Source organism: Varanus komodoensis, unplaced genomic scaffold (assembly GCF_004798865.1).
Source record: "Varanus komodoensis strain SLA01 unplaced genomic scaffold, ASM479886v1 scaffold1, whole genome shotgun sequence".
Taxonomy (NCBI): domain Eukaryota; kingdom Metazoa; phylum Chordata; class Lepidosauria; order Squamata; family Varanidae; genus Varanus; species Varanus komodoensis.
This window is the reverse complement of record NW_025335268.1, coordinates 37885629-37912551: the sequence shown is the minus strand read 5'-3', so window position 1 is coordinate 37912551 and position 26923 is coordinate 37885629. Positions and strand designations below refer to the sequence as shown.

At 40.7% G+C, this 26923-nt stretch overlaps 1 protein-coding gene across 8 annotated transcripts in view; it reads right to left on the bottom strand.

The window, feature by feature from the left end:
- The window catches only part of SYNE1 (spectrin repeat containing nuclear envelope protein 1), a 317660-nt gene that overhangs the window by 177669 nt on the left and 113068 nt on the right, over window positions 1-26923 (bottom strand). For all 8 annotated transcript variants that reach the window (XM_044422636.1, XM_044422576.1, XM_044422595.1 and 5 more), the window contains exons 35-56: window positions 26326-26513; window positions 26110-26233; window positions 24613-24779; window positions 23851-24004; window positions 22766-23394; window positions 21849-22028; window positions 20987-21137; window positions 20111-20269; window positions 18645-18827; window positions 17841-17942; window positions 15810-16013; window positions 15283-15490; window positions 14108-14220; window positions 12617-12822; window positions 11151-11306; window positions 10151-10442; window positions 8300-8472; window positions 7370-7679; window positions 4564-4728; window positions 2664-3020; window positions 779-915; window positions 313-490 (exon numbers count right to left, since the gene is read on the bottom strand). In XM_044422636.1, coding sequence (XP_044278571.1) covers window positions 313-490; window positions 779-915; window positions 2664-3020; window positions 4564-4728; window positions 7370-7679; window positions 8300-8472; window positions 10151-10442; window positions 11151-11306; window positions 12617-12822; window positions 14108-14220; window positions 15283-15490; window positions 15810-16013; window positions 17841-17942; window positions 18645-18827; window positions 20111-20269; window positions 20987-21137; window positions 21849-22028; window positions 22766-23394; window positions 23851-24004; window positions 24613-24779; window positions 26110-26233; window positions 26326-26513 — 4536 coding nt within the window. The remainder of the gene's footprint in view (window positions 1-312; window positions 491-778; window positions 916-2663; window positions 3021-4563; window positions 4729-7369; window positions 7680-8299; window positions 8473-10150; window positions 10443-11150; window positions 11307-12616; window positions 12823-14107; window positions 14221-15282; window positions 15491-15809; window positions 16014-17840; window positions 17943-18644; window positions 18828-20110; window positions 20270-20986; window positions 21138-21848; window positions 22029-22765; window positions 23395-23850; window positions 24005-24612; window positions 24780-26109; window positions 26234-26325; window positions 26514-26923) is intronic.

Genomic DNA, 26923 nt, shown 5'->3' with positions numbered 1-26923 from the left:
GCTGGTTTTTATAAGGTTAAACTATGGTTTAGCGTTTCATTCAAACCAGCACTCTGTTATCCCCATACCACATAATTTTAGTTAAGGAATGAAATGTTTTTGGTTGGGTAATATATTTTCAAGTCATTAATTATTTGCGACTGTGCTTATGTACTGTTAAAAATTAACTACTTGCTAAGACTCACAGCATTTATTGGTTTTAGCTCCAGATTCCTTTGACACAAATATAATGGAGAATCCCGCGAGGCAGAAAAATGCTATTGTAAGTGGATATCCTGTTTTGAAAATGCTGGACGAGAGTCACAGTATTACCTGTATTTTCTGTATGTTGGCTGCAGCTTCGCTGACAGTTTGAGGCACATCAAAACATTTGGCAGTTGTGATTTTTGAACTGACCAGCCACTGCTGGAAATCTCTGAAGGCTGTCCTGAATCTCTGCTGCAAGGCCTGCTCTTTACTCTGGCAACCTTTGGAAGCTTGCAGACAAAGACTTCAGCGTACCATGTTAGTCAAATGAAAAATGTAAATCAGGATTATGTTAGAGGAAGGTGCAAATATTTACTCCAAAACACAAACATGTTTTATGTAACAAAATATTAGGGGTTTTAGTGACTTGCATCAGAGCTTAAGAAAGAATACATGTATTGTATCTGTTAGCTCAACAATGGAATAATTTAGCCCTTTGTGCTTTTGCAGCATTTTAATTTGCTGTAAAGGTCAAAAGTCACACAATACATCTAACAGCACTGTACGCTTTGCTCATGAAATGGAAACTTACCTGTTATATTCCTTAATTAATTGGGATACTTTTGCAGAGTAGGTACTCAAATCTTTGGAAAATCGACAAAGATCATTTAATTGACTCTTAATATCATCAGTCCTGTGCTCTGCCTTTGTCAGGGCATCCAGGGTTTCCTGGTTGAAACAAAATTACATCCAAAAATATATAATATCCATTTCCCTCTATAACTGCGTGACACTCTCCACTTTTCATAGATATACACTGTACTGGATTCTCTGTTTAGCTGAGTATTGAATTATCATCATTTCCTAAAAATGCACTTCTAAAAAGAGAGTATAAAAGTGTTAGCACTTTTTGGAGTAGATAAAAATATCTACTATGTATTTATTTGTAAGCTGAATTGGCTGCAAAGGCATACATTCATTTTTATTAAGAATAAGGATATCCCAACATTATGGATTATTACATGTATATATGAGGGTTAATTGAACTGGCTTATATGCCATGGATATCACTCGCTGCTCAATAGCAGTGGTTCTAACATTATTACTATATTTGGAAAAGCAGAAAAACATTGTTTAGTGCAGCAACATCTGTTGTCCCCAGTAATTCTTTCTCTAAGTATATTATGGATTTTCCTGGGTCATCTCGAGCCCTTGGTAGGGTATAACAAATGAGAAATGGGCTGAAATTGATGGCCCAGGTTTTTGTTCCAGCCTTTCTTCCATTTGCCTCTCCATGCAGAATGGGGAAAATAAAGAGCATCCCTGAACCTTGAGAGCCAAGACAACATTTTGAGAAATTTTGTTGTGTCATTCCCACAGACATTTGCGATTTCCAAATTTAGCTGGACGGCTTCTAAAGAACCTTATAGCTGGCGATGAGATGTTTTCTTTTGATGTAAAAAATAAACAACACACACACCCCACCACCGCTATCTCATCTATACATTTAGATGAGGCAAGCTGACCTCCTCCTCCTTCCCATGTGCCAAAAGCTGAAGAAAATCCACACACAATTTTGTGGAGTAAGAATTGTTTGCAAAGGTGTGTGCAGGATTTTCAACGATGGTTTAGCAAAACAAAGTTTTACCATTAAATGCATCATGCTGAAGAACTGCAAACAAATTTTTGGAGAAGCTGAAGGCCAGTAGATCTACTGGCTACCAGTCCCCTTGAAACAAAATAGTTCCCACACAGTGAAATGAAGTAACATTTGGTAAAATTGTTTCCTGTTCACACAATGTTTTATGACAGTGAGATATAACAAGTAGTGGCATAAAACATGGGCTTCTCCATAGTGGTGCCTTGACCAGATTGCTCTCTCCTAAGAGATATGCCTGCCACCAACTTTATAAACTTTTTGGAACCAGGCTATGAAATGTTCGTTTACCAGGGTACACAGTTAGTTGCTGTCATAATGAGTAGGAAGGGATCTATCATTGATTATGCATTTGTTTTCTCTGCTGGTAAATTATTGGGTTTTTTTTAATGTTTTTATTGATGTTGTTCATATTGTTGATACTTGTCCTGGGATTTTTAGGAAGCATGGAATATAAACAGAATGAAATAAAGAAATTCTGGAAGGAATCAAAGGTTCCTGGAAAACAGAGTTTTAAGCAGAACATTAACAACTCTGTGTGTGCTTTACTTCTGCCTCTACTCAGACCCCACTTTTAGCGCCACAAAGATTGAGCAATGAAATGTAACATGCGTGCACAAGGGAAAATATAAAATGCCTCCACAAGTAACGAACACCCAGTCAGTACCAGTCCTTCCAGTCTAAGTTTTTCTCCTACCCAGTTCAAAGGGCATTGCAAAGTTTTCAGTTCAGCAATTACATATCACATTCTTTTTCGGTGAGTGGCTCTTGTTTCCCTGTCTTTGGCACTGAAAAAGATTGGGAGAGGAAAATGCTTTACCTTTTCCCGCTGCCAGTATTCCACTATCTCTTTGTCTGTGTGCTTGCTATCCAGACGGGTCAGTCGCTCGGACCAGGTTGCGAGAAGTGTGCTGAAGTGCTGCAGGGCCTCTTCCAGACCAGCAGCCTGTGTGGCAAACTCCTGCTCCGACAAAGCCATCTGACTCTCCAGCTCCTGCAAGGCATTTTGGGTCTGGAGTGTGCTCTCTTCCCACTGCTTCCAGTCGGCCTGAAGTGCCTGCATTTCAGCGTCTATGTGCTTGCACCCCTGAACGGTTGTGCTCTTTTTCACAGCGGGAGTCAGCATTTGAACTCTGTTTAGGCGGCTCTCACCCGTCTGTCTGGAATCTATCAGCCCCTGCAATGGAATATCGTCATGGTAACTAAAATGGCTGTGATCCACTTCAGTTGGATAACGGCACACTTACTACGAATGACACGTAGCCTTCCAAGGAACAGATACGCTCACCACTCCATGCTCAAAAGCAGTTTCACCAAAAACACATTCTGTGCTAAAATGTAAGCAAAAGGTTAAAACAACAAAGGGGGAGGTGGGAAAATGATCCAGGAAATAAGAAGGTTAACAGAAAGTTAGGTAGAAGTTCGACATACAAAAAGAGGAAAGAAACATGCTTTTTGTTGGGGAGCTCTTACAATTGTGTTTTGTTTGTGGGTATGATACTTAAAAGGTGATGTCATTTTCGGTCACAGGAAATAGCAAAGAAGCACATGGCATGTATACGGGTCCTACAGGGAAAAGCTGTTACACAATTTCTGAATCTTATTTGTGCATTTGCAGGATCTGATTTTAACTGGTTGTATGCTGTGTGCAAGACACATTCCTGTGCCAAAACTTTGATTTACTTTAGATACCTGAGCTTTAGCAATAGATGGCAGTACCTGTGAACAAAACTGGAATGGGCAAGAATGATCTCAACTGAATTGAAAATATGCTAGTTTGGATCCAGACTCTGCCTTCTATGAATGGGAACGGTTTTGACAGGGCTCTGAGGAGTGAGGAGGGGGGTACTTTTGCCAATTTATGGTACACTGGAACATTTCAGGTCATGACTCCTGTTGATGCTTTGTTCTGCCTCTCTTGTAGTGTATGATTAGATTAGACTGTCATAGATTAGTATGACTGAAGACTAATCTGACATGGGGGTACAGGGTTCTGGTGAAATGGTTTTCCAGACAACATAGAACAGAACGCCAACTGCTCCAGCTGGGTGGGCCTGGAAGCCCAACAGGCTTTTCTATACATTGTCTCAGTAACTTGCAAACCCAGAATGAGTCTTCTATTGACGTGGGCTTCCTAGAGGCTGCTAGCATCTCCTATACTCTATGTAAGAACTTCCCCCTTATAGGGAACAAACTTGCTTTCAGACCATTAGGCTGGGTAGAGTGATGGCTTCAGAAATGGAATCTGCAGAATCTAAGGATGGAAACAGGACCTTCTCTGGAAGAGTGTGCATTGAGGGGCCTGAAGTGAGAGACAGGATGACAAGAGTCACTTCAACAGCTACAGCCTCGTCTGGATATGTGAGCCCATTATGGAGGCTTTTCCTTATGAGGAGCAGGAGTAGGGAAATAGGGCATGCTCCTCCCCTGACAATCCCAGGACTATCTCCCCCACCTTTTGAGAAGGTCCCCCAACTGCCTAGAGCAGATTCTGAGGGGGCACAAAGACCTAAAGGATAGGGGGACTCAATACATGCCATGTCCCTTCCTTCTATTGGCAGGGAACTCTGCTTAGGAAATGCTTCCACTGACAGAAGCCAAGTCTGAACCTAAACCAATTAAGGGAAATTAGTGTTTTCTAGCACTTATGTTCATCAGGCCATGTCTAATGTGTATGCATTGAAGTTAAGAATAAAGTTAATGTAGTAGGATTTTCTCACATTTATTCGGACCAGCTTTTTCTGTATGGCTGTTGAATCCCCTGAGGTGTCTGACCAGCGATGCAGCTCTTCTTTTGCTGAATGAAGCCAGTCCGTAAACTCATGTACTGCATCAAGGTACAGTAAATGGTCCTTAACAATATCTTCTACTCTTCTCATTTTTTCCTGTAAGCGAAAAGAGACTGAATTAGGGCTTAGAGACTGAATTTGCTGCCTGGCCTTCACCCTAACCTCTGCCAAGGAAACCATATCTTAATAGTAATTGCAGTTTTGCTGGATCCTTGCTATTCTGATTTCTAAAGCAGGCAAAGTCCAGGAAATCACCAGCTTGGTTAAGTCGAGGAAGCTATTATGGAGAAGAAAGCTTCTTTTAAAAAGCGGAAGTCTTGCCCAAATGAAAACAAAAAACAAAACAAAACAAAACAGAAGGGGGCATAAACTTGCACGAGGGAAATACAAGCAGACAATCAAAGAAGCAAGGGAACGATTTAAGGAGCATTATCGCTAATAACATCAAGGCCAACTGTGAAGGTTTATTTAAATATATAAGAGGAAAGAAAGCAGATAACAGGGAGGGGTCCTCTTATGGATTACTAACTGGTTAAGAAACAGAAGACAGGGCTGGGAATAAAGGGCACTTTTTCCCAATGGAGAAATACCACCAGTGGAATCCCACAGGGTTCTAAATTATTATTATTATTATTATTATTATTATTATTATTATTATTAGAGCCAATACTTTTCAACCTATTCATAAATTATCTGGAATTAGGAATAAGCAGTGAAGTGGCCAAGTTTGCTGATGGCACCAAACTATTTGGGGTGCTTAAAACCAAAAGGGAGCACTCCAAGCTGGGAGAATGGGCATCAAAATGTCAAATGCAGTTACGTGTAAGCAAGTGCCAAGGCATGCATACTGGGGCAGAAAATCTAAGCTTCGAGGCTGATGGAATCTGAGTTAGCAGTGAATGAGAAAAAATGCAATATTGAGGTAGTGGTGGACAGTTTGAGGAAAATCGCAACCTAGGGTGCAGGTGATGTGAAAAAGGCAAGCTCCATCCTGGTCATAATTAGAAATAGAAAATAGAACTGCCAAGATCTCCTCCTCTTATACAAATCTTTGGTACAGCCATACTTGGAATGTTCTGTTCTGGTCATCTTACCTGAAAAAGGACATTATTGAAAAAGTACAGAAAAGCACAACAAGAATTATCAAAGGGCTGATCATAAATTATGGAATTTGATTAGCCACATTTCCAATGTAGAAATACCAATAAACTAAAATCACTTGAACACAAAATGCCAGCTTTTTATCTTCTCCTTGGGTGATGCTGGAGGAAAAGCAGGAGGAACAGCTTAAGCACAAGACTTTCAATAGTATTACACTGGAGCAAGATCACCAGTGCCTCAATAATTATTTTTCTGTGTATGTGAACTACGGCAATACAAAATTAACAGCAGGGGGTTGGACCTGATGGCCTTCACAACCCCTTCCAACTCTGCTATTATGTGATTCCATGAAGAAATGGTTCTCTATGGAGGGAGATAAATTCTCTATAACTTCCCTAGCCTTCATCTCCCATCAACCTCTGGCCAATGGTCAGGAATGCTAGGAGTTGCAATCGAAAACATCTGGGGGGCACCAGATCAGGGAAGGCAATCATAGGCCTTCACATTCACTCAGGATAAACTGACTGTGTAACTGTAGAAATAACTTTTAGGCCAAAGAAATGTACATGGTGAGTCATGTCTATCTCATGACTTATTCTTTCTCTCTGCTCCTCCTTATTCCAGAAGGAATTCCAGATGAATGAACCACATTTTCTCCTGGAATTCATTACAATGAAGTCTTGCTTGAAGCCACAGGACAGTGAAGACAAATGTCTACTGAAACTAGTATATATATATGGGGCTGGGGGATGAGAATGAGAATATTTTATATGCCTTGCCCTTTTTGCACATTCCAATTATTTATTCTGTGCTATGTTTTATTACATGTTCTTACATTTATTACATTTCAGTGGCTTTAACTGCTCTATCATAATTTGTACTAGCTCTGTGGAATGATTGCAGGATTGCTGGACAGGAGAATCCAGATATAAGCTGCTCCTGAACCTGAGTTTTCTGGCAGATTTCAGGAATTACACTAATTCAGTACAGTGGTGCAGGTAAACTAAGGGGCATCTACACTGGAGCACATAAATAAGTGTCTTGATCATAGAATAAAGCACTAAAACTGTATTTTCCATTGTCTTATCGTTTTTCAATGGAAGGCTCAAAACAAACCATTCCAAAAGATGATGTAGGATGCTGCAAACGAAACACCCTGGTACCAGAGTCTAGCTGAGCAGAAGTCCATATACAGCCATCTACATATGCTTAGCCAGCCATCTCCTGCTCTTGAGCACCTTCAAAGTAGCTCACTAGAAGAGGAACTTTAGCTATGCTAAGCCCATCTTGTGGCTTGCTGGCTCGAGAGTCTGTCAAGTGATAACCATACCTTCCATAGATGGCTTCTTCTCTGAAGTGAAGGGGAACCTCCCTCTGGTTCCAGACAGTGATCCACAAAAGCATTCACATGGCTCTTGGCCCAGTAAATTGCCAAGCTGAACTAGGCTACTACCTGTGATTGCAGTGAAGTTCTGTTTCATACCATTATCATAGAAAAATGATGTTTGCTGGAGCTAACAGGTGACTCAGGCAACCTTGATCATTGGTTATGATTAGCACCATAATGTGGCAATTGCGAGATATCATTGACTAAATGTCTAGATGGGTAGGTAGGAATATGTTACAAAATGTTTACCTTGACGACTGTTGCAATGTCATTGAACTGTGTCTTCAACTCCTCTTGAGCAACTTCACTGAAAGAGTCATCTTCTGTTTTCACATGTAGTTCTTTAGCTTTTCCCAAGAGTTGGTGAAGGTCACTGGAATGATTTTCCACTTCTGAAACAATTGCTTGAAAGTAGTCTAGCTGGGAAAATTTATCTTTCAAGCCATTCTGCAGCTCCGAAGGCTGTTCCATTTTCTGGTCTACTGACTCCAACCATTGGTCCAACTGACTTTTCCTCTCCAGATAGTCATTCCATTTATTAATCACAGATTCCAGCAAGCTTGCATAGAATAAATACACAGTGAGGACAAAATCTTGCAAACTTTTAGAGAAATAAACTGCTGTAATTCCTCCCCCTAGTTTAACATCCATCCAATTCCATTTCGGATGCTGGAATGGAGAAAGGCATTTTACCAACAATGGGAGAGGAAGGGGAAAAGTGTAAAATTCTTTTGGGGGAGAAAGAAATTGCAATTCTCTTTTTTTACCTATTTGTATAGTTTTGTTGTGTGCCACCCAGAGACCCCCATGGGCTATGGGACAGCATATAAATGTAACAACAACAACCAACAACAACAACCAACAACAACTGTGGCAAGTTCTTTCCTTATTCTCATCTCCTTATCTGTGAGGATTATGTAAGAAAGGTGATGCACTACTTCGCTAATTGGTCAGAGGTGCCATTTCCTTGTCCCACTTTGTGTAGCGCTAGTAGGCCAATACTGGGCAGATTTTCCCTCTCCCAGTGGAATCCCATACTCCATAATGCACTGTACTGGAAGGTCCCTGGACTTTCTTTTTGTGATTGTAATTCAGCCAAACACAAAGGTTCTCTCAGTAAAGAAAATTCCCATAATTATTACCACATTTTTAGAATATTCAGTTACTGAAAGAACTTACCTTTGACAGCTCACTGAGGTGCTGATAACACTGCTCCAAAGATCTTTTAATGTTTGCAGCTGGTTCTGTATCATCTTCTGCCCTTCTTCATTGCTACTTTTAAAGGCTTGTTCACCTTTGCCAATGGCCATGTTTAACTTCACCTCTCCCTCACCTTTCATTAAAAGGATATCCTAGTATGCAAGAGAATTGTAGAGTTTCCTGTTCAATAGCTTACAGAGAACAAGAATACCATTTATCATAGTCTGTGACAAAGGCTGAATCACATGTTTAGGAAAGTGTAATAAGAATGAATTTCCATGTCACTTAGATAGGCAATATAAGATGGTGACTTGGATTTCTGGTGGCAATTCTTTACAGGATTATTAGTACAAAGTTACAGTTATAGTTTAATTTGATCATTTTAAACAAACATTATGTCAGAATTGACACTGATTTTGAAAGAATAAAATTGGTGGAGCCAGACAAGAAACCTAATGAATTTCTTTACTTGTAAAATCAATAGAATATTTATTTTCATGGCTGATAAGAAAATAATAGGCCATTTAGTCTGGGTGTAGAATGACTTATTTGTCTAAGTTATTTTCTGTCTGTGATAATAGAGTGATGTGAGAATTCATCTAATTCCAGGATAATGCCAGAGCGTATTCTTCAAAAACCATTCATAAGCATTTTGCTATAAGAACGATATGAAGCAGGCTAAAAAAAAAAATATGGCACTACAACGCAACTTATTTGGCCTGTCCCACTCTGAATCTCCCATGCTGATCCCCTTGGCAACTGTAGTTGCAGTCTCCATCTTTATTTGCCTGTAATATGTTGCAGTTGAAGTTCTAATTTTCCAGAACTCTGGATAAAAATAACAACTACTACCACAAAAAGACTGCAGCTTTCTTTTTTTTCAAATGGCATTTTAGGAAAATAGGGAGAACAGCTGCAACCATAGCTATTGAGGGGACTGTTGCTACCCAGGTAGAATGCCGGTTCTGTCAGAGAGGATGATAGGTAAATGCCCTGAACAAGGTTCCTAAAATCCAGCCCTACCTTAGAAATTGCCTTCCCACTGTTCCGTGCAGCTTTCTATTGCTTCCTTGGTCCATCTGTGTTCCTGGCCTTTGCTGGTGGCACTCTGTATTGTGGAACTCCTCTCCTCCACAATTGTTTTAATTGTCATCAAACTATTTTAATTAATGATTGCATTTCCACATGGTTGAGCAGTTACCTCAGATGGTAGATCCTTCACTGAGTTTACTGCAGCTTTAATTTTTATTTTAGATTATCATGGCAATTTTACTGAGTCCAAGGTTGCCCATTTAGCAGCAGGGCTCACTGTGGGTTCTGTTCTTTAAGCAGCCAGTCCTGCCAATTCTCTTCTGCAAACATCACCCACCACTTTCAGAATGGAGATTTAGTGCTTCCAGGGCCTCCAAATGATCAGAAACACATGTGTTTCTGGAACAGGTTAGGTCATCCAAGCTTCCTTTTGCAATTTTTGCTTCTTTCTGTTGATTCTGGGTTTCTCCTGGAAACATTAAATCTTTACTCCACGAAGTGCCACTTGAGGAGGGGAATGAGTGAGGCTGGCCACTCCTGGGCAGCCTGCTCATTGTCTTACCCTGACTGCACATTGCCATTGGCTCTCCCTGCCCAAGTAATCTATAAGCTTGTAAACAAACCACCAGGGACGATCATGTAACCTTGCTGGCTCCTTTTTGTGTTTCCTTGATTGCAATTAACTGTTTTTGACCTGACTGGGGTATACGTCCATTTAAAGTTAGTTAGAACAAGAATCTGCAACCTCGGGCATTCTACAGAAGTAGTTCTGATACAAGCAACATTTTGTTACTTTACCTGTATTTGCAAGAGCCGTTTCTCTAAGAGGACTTTGCTTCCAACGGTGCCCTCTGCAGACACCAGCTTTCCTTGCACATCTCTCAGCCATGCCCACATGCTCTGCAGGGCTTCTTCGAAAGCTTGGTGCTCCTGGAGGGCAACCTGAGAGGCCCGGAGGTTCTCCTTTACTGCTTTGATTAGATTCTGATAAGCAGAAAAGTGCTGAGATGCCAGACGGATCTCCCTTCCAGCACTATAGCCTTTCTCATTTAAAATGTGAGCCTTCTGGGTAAGTTTATCAAAGGAGTCTCTAAAGAAAAGTTTATAATGGGGAAAGAAGTATCTAAGTTATACTTTAATCAATACAGCTACATTATAACTATGACAAATTATGGACAATAATAAATTTTCCCATTGGGGAACAGTTTGAAGTACAGTCAAGATAGGAATAACAGCTTTCCGTAAGGATACACAGGCAAATTCTAATAATGATAAATAATTACAAATATAGCAATTATGACAACAGATTGCAGTGTATCCACAGTTCCTCATAGGAGTGCAGCAGCAAATAAAGAATAGAAAATAAAGGATAGTTGGTGCACTTTTGAGATATATTTCTCATTATGATCATAATTAGCTGCCAGTAGTGCAGTCAATGGTAAACATAGCACTGAGAGCAAGCTTTACAGGTGGAATATGATTAAATCTTTCTTGTTGCAGTTATACTAGAGATGTATCAGAAAAGTTTCTGCATGCTATAGTATATGGAAACTACTTTCCCGAAATACAGTGAACTCCCTTTAACTCCTAACCTAATATGAATAAAAACATTTAGTAGCAGAACCAATTCAAAAGTCAATTCTTTCTTGGCTTTCTAAATACTACATTTTACAGAGTCCTAGTCTTCTGTTGTTCTAGTGACAAGAGTACATGTAAAGCAAACCATTTAGGATTACTGCAGTCTTTGGGATATGGTCAGAGTGGGGATAAGACAGGAAATGTAAAGATAGTTCTATACCTTGCCACCAGAAGCTCTTCCAGAAATGCTTCTACTTTCTGCATCTCTTTTTCCTTATCAGGGATATGCTGTTTGCTCTCACCCAGAGCTTCTGTGCTCATCCTTTCTTCCATTTCATGGAGCCACAGACTCTGGTTCTTGCACAAATCCTCAAAGCTACAGACAAAACAGACTGTACAGATTCTCAAAGCTACAAACCAAACAGACTGTACACAGCAGACATGTGTAGTTGTTGCTAGATAAATACAGAATTCTGCATGCAGTTACTACATAGATAACATCACTCAAACAAAACAAAACTGGTCTGGGTACAATTTCAGCTTCTAGTAGTTGAGAATGGCACAGCATTTTTCTGTGATGATGAATATTCTAAAAATACCTAACGGCAATCTAAATATATTAAACAAGGCCTTGGGAATTACACTGAGAATGGAACTTTCCAAATTCTGAACTATTGCAGCTTATGTCTGTTACCAGTCAGTGAGACAATTATCCTAACAGAGGGGTCGTTCTCTAAAATGGTTGTAAACCATGCAAGGAACTTTGATTGAGCAGGAGGGGACAGAAATGAAACAAATACAAATACATAAATATTTGTCAATATAAACCCTATTTAGGTATCATTAGTCAAGAAATTACAATAATGCAATTATGGGGAAAGCAGGCTGTGCCTCGTCAATGCCGTCGGTGTGGGGACCTGCCATACGCATTCAGACTCTTCACTAATTCTGACAGCTGATCACTCAGAATTCTAAACCACCAACATGCAGGACAGTCTACATGCAAGTACGGGGGAAACTTCCCCCACTCAAAGAAGCATGGAGAGAAAGCAGGAGGGCCAGCCTGGATGGACGGAGGGCCAGCAAGCAAGGTCAACACTGCAATCACATTGTGGAATGAATCCTCAAGTAGAGCTTCTAATGCAGTCGAGAGCATCAAACATCTTGTCTATTTGTTCTAATCCTGTTGCACAAACACACTTTGAGTTGCAAGCTTTCAAAAGGAATGTCAATGCCACAACTGCCTTCTCTTCCAACAGATGAAGATTTGACAAGCGTTGCCCAGTCTTCAAGGAAAGAGAGTGTAACCTTAGCATTATTTAACATTTAACCTTTTAACGGCAGAAAACAGAATGACGTACTATCTTCTATGAACTCATGGGCAAGATTATTTATTATTGGAATTGTTGCTGACATTATTTCCATGGAAGGAGGAGGATTTATTATTCCTTGAAGACAGAATGGTGCGTGTTCATTACCAACAGTTTCTCAGTGTTGTGCTATGCGACATATTTTTACTTTTGTGGAACCATTTAAGTGGTTTTGGAGAAGGCCCATGGTTCAGTCCTTAGCATCTCCAGTTTAAAAGGACCTTAATTGGCTGGGAGAAGAACAGCCCCTCCTGGGCTCAGTGGCTCAGAAAACACGTGCATTTTTAATACAAAGTATGCCATATAGAAAACTTACCTTTTCAGTTCTGCAACACATTCTTCAAGAGTTTGTTTATCTTTCAAGCACTGTTTCAGGAACCCCTCGAAGTCCTGATGAGCTTTGGCTATCTGCTCCTGGATGCTGCTCACTGATGGTTTTGGCAGGTAAGCACATAAATGTTCCCCTTCCTGGGAGGCTGCATCCAGTTTGCTCCTTCCTTCACTAACGGAGTCCAATGCTTTCTGAGTGAAACAGATATTCAATTTACATGGGTAAAGGAAGAGCAGTAGGAACATGAATATGACAGGAACATTTACATAACAAGAGCTCAGCTGATCCGTATATACCAATTAGCTGGTCAACCAGTTAATCACTGTGGTGTAGTGGTTAAGAGTGCAGGACTGGGACTCAGGAGATCTGGGTTCTAGTCCCTGCTTGACCATGGAGCCAATTGGGTGACTTGGGCCAGTCACAGACTCTCAGCCCAATCTACCTCACAGGGTTGTTGTGGGGATAAGATGAAGAGGAAGAGGTGAATTATACGCTTTGAGTTCCTTGGAGGGAAAAATGGCAGAATATAAATAAAACAAACAAACAAATGGGTCATATGCAGCTTAGTTATATGGTGACTGTATTCCTTCAGATGGCAAGTAGAGTCTACAGGTTTGAATACCATCCCTAATAAAATAAACTGGGTACAGACAACATGATAACCCAGATTCAAGAGTGAGAAAGGGTTGAATGCAGATTGCCACTTAACCATAGGGTTACTGAAAGGCAGGCACAGCCATCTGTCAGGGATACTTTCACTTGGGGTCCTACAATAAGCATGGGGTTGGACCCAATGGCCTCACTGGCCCTTCCAACTCTACTATTCTATGATTCTGTGATTTGGAGTAAAGGATGAGCAGCAAAGTAACAAGGTTAGTGATTACACCAAATGAATGAAATAAAAAACTGTAAAAAAACACCCAAGCAAATTCTCCAGCTGAATGAGTGGAAGACAGAATTACTTGCAAATATATGGACCATGACAACCACAATTTTGTTAATGATAGGGTGTCATGAATGCTATCTGATCATTCCTAATGAAAGGATGAGTATCTAAACAACTAAGGGATATCCCAAACCTGGATTGTTTACAGCTGTTTCTCTGCCAACAACCCCAAAAACCACTAGAACAAACCATGGATTCTTTCTCTGTTTTGTTATAGGGTAGGCAAACTAGATAAATGGATGCAGGCAAACACTAAACAATCCAATTCAATCTTTGCCTGGCCCAAAGACAGCCCTTTTCACCACACCGCCCTCCTAAACTTCTGAAGTTAGGAGGCAGTAGCCAGGATGCCTGCTACTCCCCTTGACTTGCAGGAAATTGGCAATAGAAGGGACGATTCACAGACACATGGCGGTTTTGTGATCCTGCTCACTGAGCACTCCGAGGCCATCCAAGGACTCTCAAAAAGCAACTTGCATATCTTTGATAGATGTAAAAATGTGGAGTAGAATCAAACCTTCTAAACATACCTGCAGTTCATGGAGTTTTACTTCAATGGCTTTACTGTCCCCAGATGTAATGCTTAAGTCTTTTACAGCAGTCTTCAGATGAGAATACCAGTTTTGAAACCCGTATAAAGACTCTTTAAGAAAGAGGGAAGATGGATACAAATCATTACTGTATATAAAAAAAAAGGTTGGTGCAGATATTCTATTTGCCTAAGTAAACACAAATATTCTTTATTATTTTCCACCTTTGAACTTTGAAATGAAAAAAGCAAAACTGTACAAAGACAATGACATATATTTTGATGCAAATGAGAGATTGGTTCATGAAGCATCATCCTCTGTAATGAACAACTTTGATCTTATAAAAGCAAAGGTCCCTGTTATACAGCCATGGCACTTTAATAGAACTAGAAACAGAAAGAAATTTAAATGAATAGCAACTAGGACTTTCTGCCTATTTTAACATGTCTTGATTAGCAGCTGGAATACCTTCGAAGTGAAACTATGGCACTGAGCCACAACCTTATTTCCCCACAATGCCTCTGGGCTCCAGATGAGCCCAGAAAGAGTAAAGAAAAAGCAGCTGGCTTCAAGCTGGGGCTCTGTACACAGCGTGCCTCCCCACGAACAAAAAAGAGAAAATGGACCACCACAACATGAGGGGAGAGAGGGAAAGCACTGAGACAGGCTGGGAAGCTATGGAGATGAGCACAGCAGCAGAGAAGTTGGGGGTGCTGCCCAGCTGGGATGGCTGTGGGGAAGCAGGGGAAGCCATGGGGGAGGTGGAGAAAGCAGGCACAAGAGCTGAGAGAGAGAGAGAGAGAGAGAGAGAGAGAGAGAGAGAGAGAGAGAGAGACACCAGCAAAGGGGTCAGGAAGGGATCAAGGAAAAGCACACAGGTACAAAAAGTGACTCTCAAAGAAACAGCATGGCACACATAAACAAACAGAAAGTGTTTGGCCACACCCGCCTGACAGCATACAATCAGAGGTGGTATTAAGATGTTTTCTCAAAATTCCCAGTGGGCCCTTGCAAGCCAGAGGACAAGCAAGTAAATCAGCTTCTGTCAATGGGAGGTTTATGAAAGGCTGCCACAAATTTCCTGACGGCCTGGCTGGCTGGCAGAAGCATCGCAAGGAATTTCAGGCATTCCTGTGATCTAAAGAATGCATACATTAACAGCCCAGAGAGCTCACCTAGGAAGTGTTTTTCCAGGGATTCCTGCAGGGCAGCCTGGGTTTTCAAGTTTAACTGGTTCACGGTCTCGTATTTCTTTATCAGCGAGGTGACAGTGCCCCCAAGTGCCTCCAGCTCCATGGAGGGATATTTGCGACAGAGGCAGTTCAGGGTTTCCTGCGTGGAATCAAAGTGGCTCTGCTGTTGCTGCAGCTCCTTTTGTATTTTCTGAAAGACAAATGTTTGATATTTAATGCAACACATTTTAAAGCACTGTGGATTTACTATTAGATTTGTTTCATACTTTCAGAGGAGTATGGAAGTGACTGAAAATTAAAATCCAGCACAAGGCAAACTTATTGGACAGCATGTGTCACTGTAACTGCATTCAAAGACACCCTTCAATTAATTTGACATTAATTATGGTTGTGCATGCCTTCATGCTGGGGTGCTAGGCAAATATGTTCCCATCAGATTATGACAGGTCATCCCGACACACAGAAATGAATATGATATACAGGACATTAGACTGTTTTTTAGTACCCACCTTGACTCTACTTAGAACTGCTGGTTCTTGGCTATGAGAGCAGCTTAGAAGAGATTCTTCCATTTTGGTAAGCCAGTCTTCCATTTGATTGACAAAGTTATGTAACTGCATCTTCTGAGAACTGAAATCTTGCAGTGTTTCTTTTGCTGTTGTACACATATCTTTGGCATGTGTGAGGTTTTTCCTTAAATCAGCTTCTAAAAACTAAAAATAAATGCATTTCATTAAGGTGAACCCTCTCTGCCATTATCAGACTTTAACTGAAAGTAATGTTTAAGATTATTCCTACCTAATTTGTAAAACTGCTAGCTACATGAAATGACATTTGACTTTATGTTTTATATAAATCTGGTGAAAACACTAGAAGCAAAGGAAAATGGGAGAAATAAAATCATTAACTTGGAAAGACTTCAAGTTGATCTAAAAAAAACTTTTCTAGTTTAGATCACCTTGGTCTTCAGCTCAGGGTTTAAATTTCTGAATGCTTTCCCATATAAACAATCAACCCTACATTCAGAATACCAGCACATTTGGGGACTGTTTGTAGCTCTCCCTCCTACCAAGCAAATTTTCTACACGGAAGGAGTTAAATTTTGTGCCAGAGACCATTAAAATTTATTTATTTATTTATTTAAAACTTTTATACGCTGTCCTTTATGTATAACATCTCAGGATGGCTTACAACATTAAAATCAGAATCCAATAAAACAATAAATAACACAATTTAATAAAACAATATATAACCAATAAAAATAAATCAAATCAAAAGCAACTGTTAAAACCATTAAAATACTAATTTTTAAAATAATGTTTTAATAAAAAGGTTTTAACCTAGCGCTGAAAAGAATATAGGTTCGATGCCAGGCGACCCTCTCCAGGGAGTGCATTCCACAATCTGGGCACCACCACAGAGAAGGCCCTACTCCGAGTAGATGTCCCTTTTACCTCCTTCAGGAGGGTTCCTGGAGCAGGCCCTTTCCTGCAGATCTTAGAGGGCATATAAGGAAGGAGATATTCCTTCAGGTATCCTGGTCCCAATCTGTTTAGGGCTTTACAGGTCAAAACCAGCACCTTGAATTGGGCCTGGACTTCCACTGAAAACCAGTGGAGCTGGTAGAGGACTGGCGTTATGTGAGAATAATGACCAGTCCCTGTCAGCAGCCTGGTCTGGAGTATCCAGACCATTTTCAAGGGCATGTAGAGCATGTTACAGTAATCCAATTGGGAGGTTACCAGAGCATGTACCACTGTTGCCAGGCAGTGCTTGTCCAGGTAAGGATGCAGCTGATGGACCAGCTGAAGCTGCAGGAAAGCACTCCTTGCCACCACTGCCACCTGGGTTTCCAGGGACAGCTCCAGATCAAGGAGTACACCCAAGCTGCAGACCCTGTCCTTTAGCAGGATTGCTACCCTGTCCAGGACAAGGTCAAAATCACCTACCTGAATGTGATTTCCTCCTACTCCAGTTTGAGCAGAGCGAAGCAGAAGCTGCTTACTCATGAACATATAAAGCTGTCATATGCTTCAAACCAGTAGCAGAGTAGCAAAATTTCACACTGAGTTTCTTCCCCACTGCCCATCCCAGCCTTGCTAGCTGAAAAAGTTTAAACTGGAAATTCCAGGTGCTGCACTCATGACCTTCTGGTTTTTGGAGAGAGCCTTGGAGCTGCAACACTGGGTGCTTCCAGACAAGGGCCTCCTACACCTATCAACCAGAGGACATTGCACAACAATTCAGCTTTTTTTTCCTTAAAGGAGAAGAGAAGAATATAGAAGAAGCAATAGGAAAATACGAAAGGACTACTAGTTGAAGACAACCATGACTGACCGCATGTAAAATTCTGGTAGGTGTTGGTGGTATATAACCCTCAGGAAGCACCCATTTACTAAGATTTTGAGTGAATAATTCAGATAAAACTTATTTGAAACTTGAAGCTGAAGGAGTAAGACGTTCTGTTTTGATTCCTTAAAGCAACTTCTCAAGCACTTGGAATAAAGTACAGGCTGTAATTGTTTAAAACTATATTCTACCTGAAGATCTGGGGGAAGTTCTTCTGTATTTAGCAATTCTTTAAGTTCAGCTATTTTTGAACTGATTTGCTCCAAATTTTGCTCTTTGTGCTTAATCTGAACCTGTAAAAGAGTAGACGAATTAATGTATAGCCCAGTGGTATCCCCAAGTACACTCATTAATCTCTCCTGTAGAAGTGACTGGTTGCCACTCATTCATACAGAAAAATAAAGCACTGACTAAGATTGCCAAGATTCTCAGGACATCATTTCATCCTCCTCTTGTGCTTGGTGCTTGATTGTGTTTAAGACAGCTGCTTGTTTTATGCAAATAGGACATTTATACAAATTGAGCAGCAATAAAATGGGAGGTATGCAAAGTCTCCTGCAATTTGCACAAATGTCCCCAAATCTGTGCAGATCTACAGAGATCAAATTTGGACTTGGGAACAAGATGAAAGTGAGTCAAATGTTTGACATTTTGTGAATATTTGCAGCAGCCACGTGCTTCTGCTCGAGTTTAGACTTCAAACAGGGCATGCTCATGTATCTTTGTGAGGAGCAAATAAAATACTTGACACACAGTAGAGAAAAATCGTGTCCTCCAGCCCTGCCCTGATCCCCACTGAGAGGTATACCAAAGGGGGATGTAATGCATTTTTGTATAAAGCATGGAAAAACCCTAGATCATGGTTGTTGTATCCTCAGACATCCTGATCATTCCACTTCTGCTGAGGATTTAGGACCTGGAAATACCTTGCATTTTTTGTCCACGAATTTATAATGTTTCTACAAGTAGTGGCATGTAAGTATTTTATACAGCACCTGAAACTCTTCCAGGAAGGACTCAATTCCCTGGCAGCTGGCCAAGTTGCTTATGATGTCATTCAACTGTGAGCTGGAGTTGCTGCACCACCCATCAATGTCGTCACTGACTGCCAGCACATCTTCCCACAAGCACATGCAAACACTCAGCCTGTCTATGCTGTCTTCAAGTTTCTCTGACACCTGTGATGTGATGAAAGAAAACAATTACTGCTTCGACCCAGTATAAGAATGCTGAATTAACTTTGCTCCTGAGCACACTCATCATTGGACAAACTCAGAACACCTTCCTGAGTATCACCTCTGTGCAGTCCAGAAATGCTCTTTGGCTGCCCTTGAATAATGGAAGCCTATTCACAGGATAAAAACTTAATCAGAGACATTGAAAGGTTTTGGATAAAGTTCAAATTCTTCAAATTCTAAGGAACCAAAAAGATTCTTGATACAATCACGATAAGGCCATTTGATTCCTATTTCCCAGTTACACTATTCTCAAGGACTAAATTCAAGCAAGATTGATTCAGCCGATGGCTACACAGTGGCCAGTGGGTGAACTGAAACTCACCACAGAACCTGCCAAACCACAGAGAAGGCACTTTGTCTATCATGGGCTTCCCTGACTCCTTTACACTTTATTGCTCTATTAGTCATGTAGACTTTGCTACACGTTGAAATTGGAAGGGATGCTACTACCTTTCTGTATTGCTAGTCCTTGCAAACACATTAAGGACCCAATGTATTGTTCAAATGTATTGTTCAAAACATGCCTTGTCCATGAATTGGATCAATGTGTCATCAGGAAGTAGTTTACAAATTTCATGCCAAGGTACCATGGAAGCCCCCAGTCCCAGATGTTCCAAGAATCGACTGGCCTTCCAAGGAGAGAGTGATTTTGTCTCTCCATCCTCCTTTATACATTTTGGTCCTTAACACACCATTGAGCCTGTGTCAAGGAGGACACAGGAAGGATAGGAACTGGGCAGCACTGAATAGGCCACAGTTCTTGTACCCTAGCCTGTCCCCACCCTGTCCTCAGCAACTGGAATATCTCCCTGTTCCTCCTTCTTAAACCACATTTATGAGCCCAGGAAGCTGCTGGAGTCAACCTTTCTGCGGTGGCTGCAAGGGGGAAGGAGCAAGGGCAGGGATCAGAGTCTTGAGTCTCCCTTTGGAGTCTCCTGCCAGTTCTGTGACCTCAGAGAAGGTGCCAAAACCAAAGCTTTCCGGGAGTAGCATGCATATACATACACTGTGCCGCTCTTGAATGACACAGTCTATGTATAATGAAGCTCAGGTCTGATTCTATAGATATCCCTTACTTCCAGTGATCATACTGGTTACTTATGTTATTGAAGACAAAAGCTACATCAAAATCTGAGCATATTCTTAATTAACAGTGATTATTTTTGTTTGTATTGTACTGCAGTATTCAGCTCTTCAAATTCCATATCAAACGCAGTGCTTACATCCAGCCATTTGTCTACAGTACTGTCCATATCAGTTTTCACTGGCAGGGGATCACAGTTCTGAATCTTTTTCAGCTCTGCTAGTAAGTGTTTTCCTTTGTTGGTGAAGGCATCCAGGTCTTTCTGTCTGTCATTCAGCTCATTCCTGGCGGCTTCATGCTGTGAATAGAAGTGTGTGCTTGTTAGACACAACTCTAAATGGGTTCTCCATCCATTCTGCGTGTTCAGCTTCAGAATGCAATCCTAGGAAGACCTGCCATGGAGTAAGCCTCATTGAAGAAATTTATTGGGAGTTGTTTATTCCATTGATATCCTGCTGTTTTCCTGCAAGGAACCCAAGGAAGTTTATATAATTCTCTCTTTCTTCTCCATTTTATCCTCATGGGGTAGGCTAGGCTGAGAGGCAATGATTGGCCCAAAGTCACCTAAGGAGCTTCATGGGAGAGTAGGATTTGAATCCAAATCTCCTGAGTCCCAGTCCATCATTCTATCCACTACATGCAGGATTGGGTGTTTTTAAAATGTCCACTCAATTTTGGCACCTGTAGGACAGGTGGTTTCCCCCATGGAAATGGGGGTTGAAAATAACTCCCAGACCTCATGAAATCCTTAAAGACCTTTAAGGCTAGAGTTTCACTTAAACTTTTTATGATGACTAACATAAGTTAGAAGGCCAAATAAGAACCTGGATCTGGGCTAGCATAGAATTTCTTAACGTATTAGCTTTCTACACCTTTAATTGACATTGTAGTTAGAATTATGTAGATGCATTTTACATCACAGATGTAGACTATAATCCATTTATACACTAAAATCATCCAGCTAAATTAAACATATCTAGATTAAAAACTGAGATTAAAATAATTTTAAATTAACCTTTGACAAGGCCCATCTCACATCTTCTCGATCTTTTAACATGGCCTTGGCCATAGTTACACTGCTAGCAACCTCTGTGGCTTTAGTTACTGTGGATTTCAGGCTCTGATATTCCCGAAGCAGATCAACAAGGACACAGCACTGCTCCTGCCTGTAAAAAGAAGACTATGTAAGTGAGGACTGAAAGTACAATTTATCATCAGAAAATCTTACTGCATTATTATTCCCTTCCCATGACCTTTTCACAGTGAAAGACATGGGGACACTCCATTCAGTTCCATGCTAAGACTAGAAAATAAAGGTACACAGACAAAGTAGAAAATGATAATTCTAACTACAGTATATAATGTAATATTTGCACTATGGTAAATTATGGTTTTGATTGATTGGTTGGTTGGTTGACTGATCAGATTTCTATACTGCCCAGATGCCAAATGGCCTCCTGGCAGTTTACAATAACAAAACCAAAACAATGGAATATCAAAAATAATACAATATTAATTCTTAGAGCCATTAAACAAGACTGAAAATTAGGAAAACATTGGGGTATTATGCCATGTTATAGCCTTTCTGAATGGCCCTACACCAGTGCTTGTGAACAGTAGTTGGCAGGTCTCTTAGCTGCCCCGGGCTTGCCCTGGTTCTGTGAGTTGGCACTACCCCATTGCCCTTTGCCTCTGCTCAGAAACTTCCATTTAGTACTGGGGAAGGTGGACATTGTCAGCTATTCCAGGCAACAGGAAGCCTTTTCTCATTGGATGTACTGCTCTAAAAATCTAAGGCCGGGAACAATGCGCTACCTCAACTATCAAAGTTAAACCTCCGGGCCAAATCTAAAGATTGTATTTAATTATATACTTACCTTTCCTGGATTAGTTTCTTGGTATCCTCCCAGGTGGTTTCCAAACAATTAATCTCTTTGTCAACTGCTGGAGCAAGGCTTATATCTTTCTGAGCAATTTGCTTTGCTTTGCTCATCAGCCATTTCATTTCATGCTGGTGAGAATTCAGCTCATCATCCAACTGATTGAAAATCCTTAATCTGAAAATCAACATACTGTATACATAACATGCATTGCTTATTTGCTGGAAGGTTTATTTATTACAAAATAAAAGTAACAAAGAGAAAAATCTAATACATTGTCTGATTCAGCATCACAAGGAAATTCAGGAGCATGTGTGATGACATTAATTGTACCAGATTTATATGGATGCACCAGAATTTTATACTGCTACATCCACACAAATATTGCTTCAGGTTCTATGAACCTCCCCTATCTTCAGTCATTTTTGAAAATGGTTTTAATTTTATTATTATTAGATTTATATTTCACATGTTTCCATTTGCAAGGAACCCAAGGTTGCATTAATCCATATCTGATGAGGAAATCAAATATGATAATCTCTTTTGCAATTTGTAGATACTTCTGCAATAGATAGCAGGACCCCTGTATCTGCTGCCTCAGTTACTACATTTGCAGTTAACTGCAGTTGCCCTCAGATGAAAGAGAAGTTGTAAAGATCTGTAAAGTGCCAGAGGAAGTCTTTAAGTGCTTCCTGTATACAAAAATTCTCTGTCTGATAGGGCAAGACAAAAATCGCATGCTTAGGTAAGAAAGAATGAAACTGGGAAAAAGAAATGTAGATAATATAATATATAATCCAGGTTCTAGGGCTGCAGCAAAAGCAGCTGTTGCAAGCATCTTGGCCTTCAGGGTGAGTTAAGAACCAATATAAAATCCATCCAAATTAGTGGTATATCATGAACTTTTTGTTTACCTTTGCTGAACTTCCTGAAGACTTGGTTCTTTCAGCCCTTCTTTGTCAGCCCTTTCTTCAAGGTCTTCAATGTTTTTTAAGAGTTGTTCTTTGCGCTCCATGACAGAGGTAAACAGAGCACCAAGAGCTTCTGCTTCACTTTGCTTAGTTCCCAGCAAGGACTGGGTGGATTCCAATTCCATGCAGACGCTGTCAGCAATATTCCTGCAGGAGGTCCTTTGCTCAGGGTTTCCATGTTTCAGATGATACTGGGCTTTAGTTAGGGATGCATCCAGACTAGCTGCTGTGGATTCCAGTTTGTTGACATCTTGAATAACTTCACTCAGCTCCTTTTCCAGCACTTCAGACTTAGTCTTGTCTATTTTTCCAGTGGTTTCCACCATCTGCCTCGAGTGGTGAAGTGCACGTGACGCAGCAGTGTGAAGATCTAGAAAGGCCTTCACATGAGGTAGAACATCTTGCCGACGGCTGATTACTTGGCTGGCATCCTGGTAAAGCTGGAGACAGTCTTCAGCCTTATTTTGGAACACACTGAGATCTTCTGGCCGACTGAAAGAGCACAGCTTTTCAACATGACTCTTCAGATCCTGCAGTTCCTTGTACTTTCTTTCTACTTCTGTTTTGTGGTCCTGTATGTAAGGAAGAGGTTAATTTCAAAGTGAAATGTCAAGACCTTGTGGGTTGAAACCAACACCATATGAACAGATGTGCATGTGTCCCCCATTTCATTTTCCAATCACTTTGGATTATCTCCTGAAATAAACCAATTTGTTCCCATTTTGTGAGGAAAAAATCAGTTCATTTCCAAGTTAGTTGAAGGAGAGCTGTGGGAGTGCGGGAGGTGGTCGACTTCCTCTAGTCTCAGGCTGTCTGTTTGCTTTTGTGAATATAAGCTCAATTTCTGTGGAAAATGAGGTAAGACTTACTAAGGCCAATGGAACGATTAGTCAGTCAATTCACCTAGTTGCATCTTTATGGTAAAAGACCCAACAAGCTCATAACTGGTTTGTTAAGGCATTGTTGATAAAGCTGCTTTCATTCAGGCAGTTACTGATTATAAAACATATAAAAGCATAAAACATTACCTTGTTGTGGCACACAGCAAGCTGCAGATCAGCTGTATTTATCTCAGATGTTGCTTGCAGGATACCAAGAAACTGCTTAATCCAGTCAGAAAAGTTGAGGAGCAGCTCATCATATTGCTTATGTTCAGCAAGCACAGACTGGAGGAAATTTATCCTAGAAGACATTGAAGCTAATTTATATATGGCATTTATCCATGGCATTGTTTTCCTTTTTTTTTTAGGTTATTTCCAGTGCAGAGGTGCAGAACTTCCTTTACTCTGAGGGCTGCATCCCATCAAGGAGAAGTTTTCAAGGGCTGCATTCCACAGGTGGGTGCAACTGAAAACAACAGGGGACTAGGCCAAGGCAACAGAAGTGGGCCAAAATATCCAAAATACCAGTGTATTTTCACTTAAGCACTTACTTCCAATGTTTTAGCTTTAGGAGAGGTGTTTCAGCTTTTTAGGAGAATGAGAAACTGTGCAAAAGCCAGGAAACACCAAAATAATTGTTGGCTGGGAAAAATGGCTGCAGCCATCTGGGTGCCCTTGGAGGGTCTGAAGTTCTGCATCACTCAGCTGGTCTAACAGAATGTTCAGTTAAACCCATAGAAGGAAACAAAGTCCCAGAACTATTGTCATCCTCATACTCTCTACCCAAACTAAATGCCCAGTTTCTATGGATATATGTGAAAACAGGGTGAATCTATAAGACTCTGTATTTTGGCAGTGACCAGCATCTCTGTGTCAGTTAAGTGCTGCTACTTAAATAGAAGGACAAACCTTTTGCTCACTGTGTGTGGTAGATTTTTCCATCTTCTGTCAAGCTCTTCCAAGTCTTTTTTAAATGCCTTCACACTTTCGTTGGAACTTGCTTTGCACAGGGAATCATTTAACTGCAACAGACTGGCATATAGAGAACTGTGGGATGCCACATCCGCTTGCAAATCCTGACAAATCAAAGCATCTCCCATTAGTATAACTGTGTGTAATATGAAAGTTCTAAGATAGCTTACATATCCAGAGAAGGTTAAGATATGCTGGTGTTTCTGGAAAATCTTGGGAAAATTGTTTTTTTTTTAAATGGCAAGACTTCTAGCTTATGGCATAAGGGACATCTGTGGTGTTTAGATACAAGGCTCCCTGAAGGTACCTGAATGAGCACTAGCTGCAGAAAACTCCCCAGAATTTGTTTCCTAAAACCAATGCTGGAAATACATAAATAAGAAGGAAACTGATCCAATCCAAAATTAATATGAAATTATAGCTTGCTTAGAGCTGTAGAAAAGTAAAATGTAAAAACCACCTGACATTTCCTGTTCATCATCTGTATCAAATAAAATTCTGAGAGCGATGTGTAATTATACACAGGATGGCCCAGATGGAAGACATCACTGTACAGCAGGGTCAGTATGCAGCTGTGTAAAACTGAACATCTGTGAAGCCCCCTGCACTGCTGGCAGCTTTAAGACTTCGCCCTTATCACTGGGATGACAGCTCAAGAGCTGATGTCACACTGAAGCACGTTCCAAGATCTGGCTTCATGTGGCTTTCACCAAGATGGGTGAATCAATCTGGGTAAATCTTTCTCAGACAGTTGATTATAAAATACTACCTGCGTGTATAATCTGCTGAATTTATAGATTGGGTTTACTGAATGAATAAGTGCGGTTGTACACTTCAGAAGTGCATACTTGACAAGGATGCTTTAGGAAGGCACGTCCAGTGATCACCAAGGCAAATACAGTCCCTGGCAGTCCCAGGCAGGTGGCAAAAACTGGAAACGTACTGAGCCCTGGTGGGTTGCATTCAACTTGATGGCTCACAGGTTGTACTGACTCAAACTAGGGGGTTCTTGAATTGGTTAACAGGGAAAAGATATTCCTCCACTCTATTGTAGACCGTAAAAGAGGCACATGCAGTATCTTAGAGGCTTGTTTATGTCTAACAACAAGTGCGAAACATCAGGGAATGAGCTTCAGACAAGAAACTTGAAAATAATGAACTCAGCTCAACTTCATCTTGCTTAATTAGCCCCACACAGGCCAGACATGCCTTAACCACCACTCTTGGAGATATGCAAAACGAAAGATGAGGTCCTGACCTCTTAGAACTGGTATAATTCTCTTTCAATATTGAGTGAGGAGCTGCTATGAGTCAGAGGCCTCTGCAGAATTATGTAGGAAAATCAACCTGTAGCCATGCCTTGTAGGTTACAGAAACAGTAAAAATAAGGAAACATCTGCCAATCCACAATCAGTTGCTTAGCAACACACTTACTTGGATTACTTGTAATTCATTTTCCAGTTTGACTCGGTCAGCAGAAACATGCTGCTCTGAAGGTCTAACTGCAGACTCACACCTCTCCAGCCAGGTCAAGAAGGTAGAGAGCTCCTTCTCCATTCTAGTAGAACACACAAAAAGTGCCCATCAAAGGTTGGGCCATACATACCTCATAAATTCTTCTAGCCGCAGAGAACACAGTGCCTTTCTTACCTCTGCCACTGGGCTATTTGAATCTCTAGTGAGGCTTGTTTATCTTTAGCTTGTGTCATAACATTTTCATATCTTTGCTGAAGCACTGAGACATCCTGGACTGCTTTCTCTTTCTTCATGATCTTGCGAGAACCAGATAGCAGAGATGCCAATGTCAAGTTCATTTTTTCCAAACCCTGGGAGAGATCCTGTTTAATTTGAAGCAATAAAACAGAAAATAATTATTATCATCATCCCATCAACTGTGGCATTCATATTGCCTTGTATATCATTATCATCCAAACATATATACTGCCTCCTAAAGAGGTATCAGAGTGATGAACAAAGAGTATAATGCCATAAAGACAACAATAAAATCAGCAGTAAAACGTCACACTCCAGTGTGACCTACAGATAAGAGCTGGCTAGGTCACACTTTATGGAAAACCTGCTTGAACAGACGAATCTTGTAAAGGCATCTAATGTCAGAACTGTGAAAGGCCTCCTAATATTCTGGAGAGTAGGGACTGCAACACTGAACATCCCACTGCAAGGGCTCCAGGGCAAACCTCATAGCATGTGGGAACCTCAGAAATGGTCCCTCTGATGATTGCAGACT